The sequence below is a fragment of the Lissotriton vulgaris genome, chromosome 4_1, assembly GCF_964263255.1.
Source record: "Lissotriton vulgaris chromosome 4_1, aLisVul1.2, whole genome shotgun sequence".
In the NCBI taxonomy this organism is placed as follows: Eukaryota; Metazoa; Chordata; class Amphibia; order Caudata; family Salamandridae; genus Lissotriton; species Lissotriton vulgaris.
Window position 1 is genome coordinate 29,271,355 of NC_141691.1, and position 12,191 is coordinate 29,283,545.

General features: G+C 40.8%; 1 protein-coding gene across 1 annotated transcript; it reads right to left on the bottom strand.

Annotated features, from left to right (window-relative positions):
* Positions 1-331: 331 nt before the first annotated feature.
* LOC147718270 (nicotinamide N-methyltransferase-like) lies at positions 332-11,805 on the bottom strand. Its single transcript, XM_086918251.1, has 3 exons — positions 11,637-11,805; positions 8,094-8,301; positions 332-3,198 (listed from the first exon to the last, which is right to left on the bottom strand). Exons 1-3 carry the CDS (start codon positions 11,782-11,784, stop codon positions 2,772-2,774), a joined length of 783 nt encoding a protein of 260 aa, XP_086774377.1. The 5' UTR covers positions 11,785-11,805; the 3' UTR covers positions 332-2,771.
* Between the last annotated feature and the right edge of the window lie 386 nt (positions 11,806-12,191).

Genomic DNA, 12,191 nt, shown 5'->3' on the forward strand with positions numbered 1-12,191 from the left:
CTCATTTGTGCGTTTATGTTGTGTCATAATGTGGTTTCCTTGACCTCAATATAGCTAGATCGTAAATCGTGGGAGAACAATAAAAAAGCCACAATCTCAAAGACTTAGGGAAGCGGAGATCTTGGGGTTACTTCTTTGCCATCACATCATCCCTCGGCCATCTTGACCAGACCAGAAATGTATATTGTTTGGGGGGCTCTTACATGACGTATGTTAGGGGGATCTAGACATAAATGCTTCTTCTAATGTTTTCATGGGTTTCCCCTATTATACACTTAGAGCCACCCCACCCTTCATTCTGACACTTTTTGAAATAAATCCACATAACATGTTTTAATCCTTGTATCTTTTATTTAAAATATTGACAGTAAACATGTCATATTTTTCTGGGTGCCCTGGTCGGCTCCAGATGTGCAGATGGCTCTTCAAAAACATGGATGCAGGGGCTCAGGATCCCGGCTCTTGAGGCTTTTGTGGTGTCTGCTCCTCAGCAGGTCTGGCTGCTCCTCCATTGGTACTCCCTCTTCCATGGTACTGCCCGTGAAGAGGCTGAAGATTGAGCATCTTCAAGCTGACACAAGCTCTTTCAGGCTGACTGTGAAAACAGTGGTTACTCATGAATGGCATCTGAGAATAGGGTCTACCAAAGAGTGAGATTCTTCTGAATGCAGCAGGGGTCCAGGAAACTCCTTACATGGTAGGGTTAATTGAGCACATGTGTGCATGCTATTACATTTGTACCAGGGTGAACATTTTTTCTGTAAGTAAGCACATGCAAAATTATGACTGGTAATGTGCACCTCAATTCTGCGAAACCATACATGAGTAAAGAATGAACAGGCAATTGTACAGGTGTTTAACATGCATGCAGCTCAGCTGAGACCTATTCATCTACATCTTTAAATCAAGGGGCATATGTATCGTTATGTCATGCAGCAGAGCAAGTCACCTTGCAGAGGTGCACTGCATGATAAGGAAAGGGCTGGAATGCATTGCCTTTGTCCAGAGATGGCACATAATGTGCGGCCTAGTGCCAATATAGGCAGTCTCACAACCTGCGTTTTTATCCGGAATGTGTTTGTTCAGGAAGGGGCTTCTTTTTACACAAAAAACGTTCCCTGAGGCCTACAAGGCAACATGAACATGTTTTTCCTTGTTCGCTTCGCCTCGGGAGGCGTAGCCGTTTTGGCTCATTCCTGCTCTGCCACTTATGGTAAACGTGGGACTGGATCAAAATGCATGGGATTTGAATGGGAATATCCATAAACCACACGCAAATGCCTCAGGGAGAAGAGCAAACGAACGCAGCGATCTCTGCTGCTGTGCGAGACTCTGAATTTATCAGGACCAGGTAAGGTAGCCTTGTGTAAGTTGATAAATTGCATCTTAATGGTTGCTTCACATTTGCACCCTGTTACATGGTACAGAAGTGATGCAATCCTGTGATAAATATGGCCCTGAATGTACAACTCTGAAATATTTTGGCAATAATCAATGGGCAAAGGCCTGATGACAATATAGTACATTTGCGGATGTTTAGGAAATGATATGGCAGACAAATATTTTGATTAGATTCAGAGGGGCATATTTATCATTAAATCACGCAGCTCATTGATCCACCGTGCTGCGGTGTTCTGCATGACAAGGAAACTGCAGAAATGCACCATATTTAACATAATACAGTGCATCCCTCTTGTTTCCCGGCCGCCTGGTACCAAAGCAGGAACTCCTGCACTACAGTGCAAGGATGCCGATGTTGTTAGAAGGTTTGTTTTATGTAGGAAGGGCAGCCGTCCTCCGCAAAACAATCCCCTGAGGCATTTTGCTCTCTCGATATCCTCCGTAGAATATGGCAAATATAGGAAGAGCACAAAACAAGAAGAGGAATCGAGAGCTCCCCTCGTCACACCTCCCCCGGAGAGGCAAAGCATTTGGCGCATTCCCAGGTCTACCTCTAATGGTAAATCTGGGAATGTGCCAAACCAATGGGTGTTGTGTGGGAACACCCATGACCACCCATGACCACCCATGACCACCCTTAGAACTCCTCGCTGGGGCAGAGGATCACAACGCGGCCAGGCTGACCGAGACACCCGGCCATGCCAGGTGGCCTTGCAGAGCTTGATAAATCACACCTAAGGTTTGCATCACTTTTTCACCCCATTGCGTTGTACAAAAGTAACACTAACCTATGATAAATATGTCCCAGAGTCTGAGGGTGACGATAAGTAAAGTAGAGAAGAGAATAGCAGAATAGTAGAAATAATACAGCCCTGAAGAAGCCCCAGGCCTGTTGGCCATTTAGGGGTGAACACGTGTTGGCTGTTCACTGGATGTGCCAATAAATACGCTTTGCACAAACTAACGTGATTGATTGGAATTATTCCAAAGAAGTAACATTTACATCTTCATGCCCCAGCACAACTCTGCTATTCTCTACTCAAACAAAGGGGTGAGGGGTGTCCCCCTGCTGAGGGCAGAAGCTCAAACAGATTGGAAGCTCATTAAACTGGTTAGTAAGGGTTTGTGATCTTCTTACCCTTCCAACCCGTGCAAATGAGTAAAGTAGAACCTGTTCAAGAGCAGTCAAGGTGAAGCAAGATAAATAGCATGTTCCATTAATAAAAGTCAGCTGAGAGGCTGAGAGCAGAGTACTATTGATTTAAACTAAAATGCAGTTAACAACAGCAGAAGAGGAATATATGTCATTCAGGCCAGAAGCAAAAAACTTGTCTCTTCCATATAATGGGCATTCATGGACGATGGAACAATTATCTCTTTATGGCATGAACAATTATGAAAGCACTATAATCTGCTACATCATACAATAGATTAACTGTCCTAGGGAACACGTGCAGCTCGTCAATGTCATAACCAGTGTCACAAAGCGCTTTTCTCACAAAATCTTCATCAATGCATAAATGGGGAAACTTGTAGCTCCCAACCATGTAATATGTTTCTTCAAGGCATGCTATTATTACTAAATGCCCTCCTGGTTTTAACAGTGTTGTGACATTTTTTAGGGCAGTTATGAAAGTTTCCTTGTCTGTAACATGGGCTTCCAAACAGTGAGACAAGAGTAGACAATCAGCCTGTGGGAGTAAGGTGGGAGACAACGGGTTACTTTTGCAGACGTCATATTTAACAGGTTGTTTGATTTTCTTTTGCCACATGTTTTGCTTCTCAATCCATGATTCCCTAAAAAATAAAGAAAACATAATAATATGTGGCTTAGTAATAAAAATGCATTGTTTGCTTTCTTTCAGGATTTCACAAATCTAATTTGATTTAACAAATGGGCACGTGAACAAAAATGCATGGTTATGTATATGTATATAAGGCATTTTCATTGGTTTATGAAGAGCATTGATAAAAAAGAAAAAAACGGTTCATGCCAAACATCATGATTGGAGGAGAATATGTCATAGAGTTATCTACAGGTGCACAAAACATTACTTCTGAGAAACACAATATTACAGAAATGATATCTCTTCAATATAACAGACACATAAGCACACTTGATCAACACAGGGAAGTTTAATGCTGCCAAGTAACCCATAACCTATAGATCAAAGAGGTGTGTTTATGGAGTGCCACAGAAGAATGAGAAGCTGAGTGGACCAGCTGGGACTCACACCTGTAACAATAGTACCGAACACAGGTCTTCTAAGGGGATGTTTTAGACCACCAAGCCACCCAAGATTAAGTAGGTTTGGTTCCTAGCTCACCTGTGTCCCTGCTCCAGGGGCTTGAGGCGCCCACAATGTCCTCACCTGATGGCTCCCTCTCTCTCTCATTCTGTGCCTCTTGTTCTTTGTTCTCTTATCTGATTCCGACTCTTTTAGTTTGCTATTATCCTAACCTGATTTACTCTGTTTTGTGCTTTGTTGCTCTATTTTTGTTCTTTCTTCTTTAACCTTTCTGTATCCCTTTTTCTTTGTGTTCTGATCCTTTTCATCCTGTTTATTTTTGTTTTTTTGTTTTGGATCATCACACAGAAACATTGCTTTTAACCTGACCAACCTGTGGTCATACTTTTGCAATTTATTGACTGGACGTACAACTACTCCAAATTGCCCCTGCCTGCAGCGTTTCCTACTATTAGCTCCCTTATTCTCAACAAGGAACAATGTGCCTTATCAAAGGGCTCCTAATACACCAGGACAATATCGTCCAATGTGTTGTGTGCTTCCATCAAACTTAATGCACACACTCTGCATTACTCCTCTTCTTACCTCCTCAGATATCGTGCTACCACCCCACTCCTTGTGACCTCATGCTTTGACCCAGTTAAATTTCTTTCCCAGGTCTAAAAACCAATAATTACCTTAATTTCTCTTTTACCCTACCTCTTTGGTTCTGATTCCTTTCATCCTATGCAGCACAATCAGTACCATTGTCCTGAAGATGACTTGAACTCTACACAGGTCAAAACGCTGTTGACACTTCAGCATTTGGTGCTAGTTTTCTGATTTACTGAAAAATAAAAGTATCCCTAGCTATTGTTTAATATAAGGGAATCACTTAAAGTTCTCTGTGTACATTCACATTAGTTTTTTTCATTTCCATGCGTCATTTTATCGCTGTATATTGTATTTTGAATTGTCACCTGCGGCGTTCACTTTATCTTCCATGAGCTTTATTGTGCACAAGTCTGTATTGGTTACATGTACATTTAATGTAACTGAGTGCCACAATATTGTCCTTTTCTATTTTTTCTATTCCTGCATATATACAGATTCATCCTTGAATTTAACTGCTATAATTACAATTGTCTCCCTGTTTCCTTCCTTTTTCTAACTTTTATGTGCATGCTTTTCTGAAAGTAAAACTGTCTTCTACTAATACATGTAGAGACATTGTTGCTTGCTATAGATATTATCTACCCAGGTCTCAAAATGATTTATGGGTACTGTCATGTTGTTTGTTTTTATATACATGAGACCAACAGTAGGAACAATAAAAAGTTGTCATTTTCTTGCCCGGCAGTTGGGCAATGCAAAGGAGGTCGAAAGGAGGAAATTTGCATACAAGAACACTTAATGGAAACATGATCTGTAGTGCAGGGAGAACATCTTTGGGAAGGCAAACAACTATGCGTGGACAGGGATAAAGCTGTGGTAAAATAATCTGCCAAAAATGGGATGGGAATGGAGCAGGTTTAAATTGCTGGACTTAAAAGGGATATGAAGCCAGCCTGATACATGCAAGTGACAGTTATCTAGTGCAGATTATGGGTTTGGAGGTGTCAACAATGATAACTAAAGATTCAAAGAGGATAAGGTGTAGTGTAGTTCCTATATTCCCAACAGGCCCTGCGCATTGGAATAACATAAACAGTAGTATGGACGTAGAAGTGCGGATCTTCCAGGACTCCACTAACTATGCTAAACTTAATTGGGTTTGTTACCAACTAGCTCAGAGGTAACTGGAAACTTTTTTGACTGAATAGGAAGTGATCAGCTTCCCTGGTATAGACAAGAAGGGATTCAGTTTTCCAACAACCGCATAAACATGACAACTTTGCTCCTTACAATAAGAGTCAATCTCTAGAGTCATGTGAAACAATAGACAGTTATTTTACTCAGTCAGTTTTGTGCAGATTACTTTCACCGAAGTGCAGAGAATAGAGAGACGGGCGTCTTTCTTCTCATGCAAGAGAAATGAATTGCCACATTTGCAAGACTAGTTATTATAAAAAGTGCGTACAGTAAAATAAGGATTGCAAAATAATACTCTAAAAGCATTGATATGGTTTCTTAGCCATACAATGGTTTAAAATGAATAAAACATATATACATTCATATATACATTAGGCTAACGTACTCAACTGGTGCTTCTAACTACGCCTACCCCAGTGTACCTGACCTAAGCCTAACACTTGGAAGGGAGTAAGTAGCAGTTTAAGTTAAGTTGGTTTTGCCAAGGCTTGCTTCAGGAATTCTCTCTAAGGGTTTAGTCAACACCATTCCTCTGGAATAGAATGTTGGAGGTCTTGTATCTCCTTCCAGGAGTCGATATCCCAGTCACTCGCAAGAGTAGGCTGGAAACGCCAGAGCTGAATTTTCTCGGCAGGAGAAAAGACAGCGTCTCTCAGCGCGTCGAGGAGGAGGAGGGGAAGCGTCCGTGGGCAGCTTGCATTTGCTGGACTCTGCAAGGCACAGCTGTTCTGCTCCTGTTTTCACCACACCATCGTACGCCGATGTCGTTGAGGCAGCTGTATGTAGCATCAGCATCAGCGAGGCAACGTTTGCTTAAGGCAACGTTAGTAATATTTATACCTGAAAGGTGCCTTGATTGACGTAAGTTTTTGGACATAAGACGTCAATAAAGATGTCACTAGGAAGTGATCGTCTCTCAGTGCTCATTAGAGTTCTATTACTAATCAAAACATAGCAAGCGGGGCTTTCCCAGGTTGCTGAGTTTTATCTTGTTGAAGAACTCGGAGTGTAATCTAGGAATCTTAGATAGTGGCTTCTGCTGTGTCATCTGCACTAATGAGCTGCAGAGGAAGTGATTCTGAAATGTGGCTCTGATCGTACGAGGCCAGAGACGAGTTTCTGAAATATCACACTTGATCGTTTATGCCATTATAGGGGTACAAATGGATTATAGCCGTATAGGGGCATAAGGTCACAGTATTGATCGGGGTCCTAGATTAGAACACGACAAAGGGAGTAGTGGCTAGAGGCTTAGGCATGGCGGACCCAGATGTTGATGAGAAGGGTTTGGCGAGAACAACAAATCCAGTAGCCATCAGCATATGAAGGAAAGAAGTGAACAGGATGACAACAGGTTTAGGATTGGCAAAAGGCTTTGGTGTTAGGACACCCAGAAAAAATGTATGAGAGACTGACATTATTCAGAAAGGATGGGGTGCACTTATCACCTTTGGGTAATTAAATCTACCTACAGGTATTAAGAAGGCTTTATGGAAAAGAAAACTGCAAGACTCTGATTAATGGGGCGAGGTGGGCAAGAGCACCACCTTTAGAGTGGTGTCCCTCTAGACCAGGGTAGATTGTAGCTCAGGACATGATTTTGAGAATCAAAGAAGAATATATATTCTATTGGGAATAACTTTGGCGGTGGTGGAGGAATTTGTGTGTCATTTTCCAAAATTTAGGCCAGCTCCGCTCCGCACCAATAGAAGGCAAAGAGAAAATGAGGGAATAAACGGATTCAAGTTTAGTCCTTGGGCTGGGAATATATTTATAATATATAATATATAATATGTTTATAATATATATTTTATGAAAGTAGAGAGCAATAGAAAAAACTCTAGAGTGGTCTCATTGAGCTGTAATTATTCAAATGGTGCGGAGGAGGTGGAACAGGGGAATGCAAAGGGGGCCGGAACTGTGCAGGGAATCAGGGTGGGTTATTTGTTAATCGTTAGTTCATTGTTTTGTCCATTTTAGATTGTGCAGAAAGAAGCTGAATAAAGTGGTCTTTTACATCAAGCATATGTTTTATCCTAAGGACACATTTAGAACAATTGAGTTTTACATTGGCAGGATTTAGAAATGGCGAGATAGCTAATGTGTAATGTGCATTGCTGAGAAATAAGAAATAAAATGACTGGATGAAGTGCACAGGACATGCCCTGGACTCGCGCTGAACTGAGCATTTACCACTATCCCCACTGTGCTCCTTAGCAGGGATATGGTGGGTTCTGCAGACCCTGTGACTGCACACATCCCCATGGGGAGAGGATGCAAAGCCTTTGTACAGGGCTATCCTTTGCCATGGTGCTTTAGGTCGATGTGAAATGCCTTCACAAGTGGGGCTGCAGCTTGTGATATCAGTAGCAAAAATATTTTGTGGAAAGAATATTATGTTTAATGTATCGAGGACCAAAATATTGAGAAGGTCAGTGCAATCTATGTACATAAAGGCACATATATGTGGAGTTATATATAGTAACACTTTTCTTAGCTATAGAATTCTACCTTCACAATACTTTTGATTTTGAAATGTGTAACATAATATTTTGTTGACATATCTTTTTCTCCCAATATTTTGTCTAAACTCCACCGCACTCTGGCCTAGCATCACTGAAAGAAAAACGAAGGATGCTGCAGAATACATACCCTTTGCCCTGAACTTCGCAATGTGCCTTGGCTGCATGACTCCAATCAATGGCCCCAGGTGCATTCGTCCTCCATTTATCTAGCTCATTGATGCATTTATCATTCGGGCAGCAAATAATGATATCCTTGAAATACTCGCAGGCTGGGAAGGCCCAATTGAAGAAAGGACCAAAGCAGAGGGCAATCAGCCTCTCTCCCTTCACAGCACCTGGTCAGAAAGATATTCATAGCAAGAGTTATGGAAGAGCATATGATCAATTAATAGATTCACCATTCAATTTGCTGTTAAAGTACACACTGGCGCCACTTCAAACAATTTCTGCACACTTTTCAGAAATAAATCAATACAATTAGATGAAAGGAATGAAAAAAATAATTGAAGCAGGACAGTGGAAATCTTACAGAATGATTTAGAATGTGAGTTGAAAAGCAATATGGAATTGTAAACAAAGTATGCCTAAGATCATTCTATGATCAATATTTAAATCCTGCTAAACCTGTTCATCTCCAATACCCCACAGTCAGGAGCACTGCACCCAAAGAAAGCTCAGACAGATGGGCTTCTGGGCAGTAGGGTTGGAAGCACATTGCATTACCCATTTTTCCCACATGGTCTTGCAAGTGTGGTAACTACAGTAGGTACACTCACACCATTGGCTGCTTTCATTTAAAATCACAAACATCTCAGAGGGACAATAGTCATATGTAATTTTATAGCCATGAACATCATTTAGGGTCCCAACAGATACCAGTTGCTCTCCCTGGGATGCCCCTTCTGACCGTTGCCTCAGAGCTAAGATTTTAAGGAAAGTAGAGTCTTAATAAACCGTCGCTGCCTCTGGTACTATAAGTTTATCTGCACATACAATCTCTTCCTTGCAAAATGAAGATATTCAACATGCAATGTAACTCCTACTGCAGAAAAAAACATTGCTATTCTCTAGCTCTTAAAACAAAGAATGACAAGAGTGTTGCATCTCCGTCAGGGCAATGGAGTATTCAATTTTTCTCTACCCCCCAGATGGAGTAATTCCACTCCTAATTTGGAGATATGTGCTCCACCAACAGACATCTCTTACATTGGCAGGGATCTCCATCACAGCTGTTCCTGTCAATGCATTGAAAGCTTGCCTAAAAAAAAGTTGGAGTATCTTATTGAAAATCCCAAAATACCCCCCCAAACCCATGCCATGGGACTTTTTTCCATAGCGTGGAGGTCATTAAAATATTTTACTTCCACGTATTGACATTTTTGTGAGATAGCGGTAAGCAAGATGAAAAAAAAATCCCCTGGGCGAGGTAGGAGGGTGGGCAGGACTGGTGGACAAATTAAAAACCTCAGATGGCACTCTGTCAGAGGTGTATGTCAGCAGTGAAGGTGGAGACACCTGATTCTAATTGAGGTGGGCAGACCTTCCGTACGGTGGAAAGGGTACTCTATCACTCTGAGTTTTTTTTTTATTGTTCAATACCACTCAGTGTATTTACCAAGATTGAAAACCAATTGTATGCAACCTTTTCATTTATAATTGAATTTTACTTTTTTACTGCTACTCCACTTGATCCACAAATTCTGGATTAGTCATTTGACACATAGCTTTTAGAATATACCTCATTTTCTAAGGTGAGCCATTTCTAAGAATTCTACATTGATTTGAGAGCACCTTTACCACTGATGATGGGTTTTGACATTGACTGTTTGTTGAAAAGATACTACTTATCAGACTGAGCTAAGAACCTGCAATTTTTTAGCAAATGTTATTTGTGATTCCATTTTCATTTACAATACAAGATGAACATAAAGAATTAGGAAACTGAGTAGTTCATGTACATGCTACAACATGACTCAACCATTTCGCTGTTAAGGAGGCGCTTGCATAGCACAATATTTAAAAAGGCCCAGGCTCACCTCTGCTGTACATGGACCTCGTGATGTCTGTTTAACCAGGTTTGAAATCTATGGCCAGGCTTGCCTGCAATTGTTTCCCAATAGAGAAAACTCCAAAGTAACATCTTATCCTTTTTGCCCCCTCCCCTACATCTCCTCCATGTGCAGGAGTGATCCCTTTCCTTCCTGATCCTGGAAGCAGAGGTACTTCAGCCATTTATCATAGTATGGTTTTTCAGGGCGGTAAAAGGTTTGATGTGTGCCCACAAACATACAGGTTTGGATAACCATGTCTTGTTCCCCTCACTTACCACTCCTTACTGGCGATTTACTTATGAATATTTCTCTGTATACATGTGAAATGCCCCATAATAAGGGAACTATTTATCAAACTATCATGCAGCGCAGAAAGCCACCTTGCACTGTATTTAACGTAATTTAAAGCGTTCCTGTCCTTTCCTTGCGCTTGCAGACTCCAGCGCAAACACAAGATCCCTTGCCTGCGTTGTAAGCAGAATAGTTTTTGTGCAGGAAGGTGCCCTGACGCATGTTCCTCATTTTATTTGTGCTGCAGAAGAAGAAGTAATGAGGAAAAATAAAATTAATTCCCCTTCTTAGGCCTCACCTGGGGAGTTGCAGCGTTTTGATGAATTCCCAGGTGTACATGGCCTTACACGGCTTGATAAATCACCAAGGATGACCCAACTTCTACAGAAATATACCCTCAATCCGTTTACGCATTCTGGAACTCCTCATATAAATACTTTCCAGACATTAATGATGGCATTTTCAGTTGTAAAGCTATGTTAATGTCCAAATATGTCTTTGATTTTTGCTCTCAGATAACTTTTTTCCACAGCTGCACGTAACGGCTTCAACTTGAAAACCCTGGAACCGGATTTCAAAATGACCATATTTACCACATTTAATAAATGTCGTATTTTACAAGAAATCTATCATTTTTGATATGTGAACAATTCTGTGATCCTTTTAGTTTGCAGTCAACTGAGATCAATTCTTGCAGTCTTTTTGTAACAACCACTACCTTACGATGTCAGTGGACCTCTGGTGAGCCCTGTTTAGTCTTGAAGAAACAACCTGAGGGCTGCTGCGTTCCTTTTTAAAGGCTGTACCTCACTTCTGTGTGGCTAATTGACGGATATATGTATCTGTGGTAAGCTTTTTTTATTTGGAAGGATTTTCCACTTTTAGAAGTTTTTGCTTTATCAACAATTCCTCTAATGTTGGGATAGTTTGAAGTCAGACATCTAACAAATTACATTTTTTTTGGTTGGGGACAGCAGGAAATGCCAGGGGTCAAATCAGGATCTCTGTTGTGGCAAATAGTGTTGGGGGCAGACCATATATGCCCAACATCCCGTATCTGTTTCAAAGAAAATGCCTAAGTAGTTGATATCCAACTAGGTTTGTCAAATTTTCCATCATATATATAATCGCAGATTGATAAGTTAGAATTATACTTTCACCATGTGTCAGAATCATTTGTGATCCTTTACGTCACACTTACCTAGCATTTCCTTCAAGTCCTTCAACTTGGGTGAATGCATTAATCATGACTCAATGTAGCCACTGCTTGCAAGCTTTAGAGAAAATAGAACACATAAAATAGTCAAATGGAAACAAATATCAAATACCTGAAGCGAAGGCTTTGTTCAAAAGTGGAATGACCCTCATCACTGTGTCTGTAAGAAAGGGGGCGTCCTTTCCAGTGTATATGTCCATCAGCATCTTTGGGTCCAAGAGCTGGTCATGGCGCTCCTTCAGCTTGTAAACAGATTCCATTTCTGAGAAAACTACTGAGAACCTCGGCTTCCTCAATTCATGCAATTGTGTTTTTATAGCAATAAAATCTAAATTGTAAATTATGAACACACAGTAGGATGGTGATTGAAGATTCTAAACTGTTCCATATTTATGTTAAAAATACAGTGCGGGGTGAACGAAGAGAGAACAAAGTCACACAGGCTGGGTCATGCAAACTGACAAATCAAAACTTTATGAAGGTTACTATGTTATAGGTCTGTCACTGTAGTGGTTGGGTATTTTGTAGAGATCAGTTGGAGAAAACATGCCTCTTGCGCTCATTGTTTAGTATAAAATTAGCTTGTATTATGAATGCTTAGCTTTGAATCATTATTTCTTTGAGCAATGCAACAGCTCAGAATGTATTTTTATATTTTATTTATAAA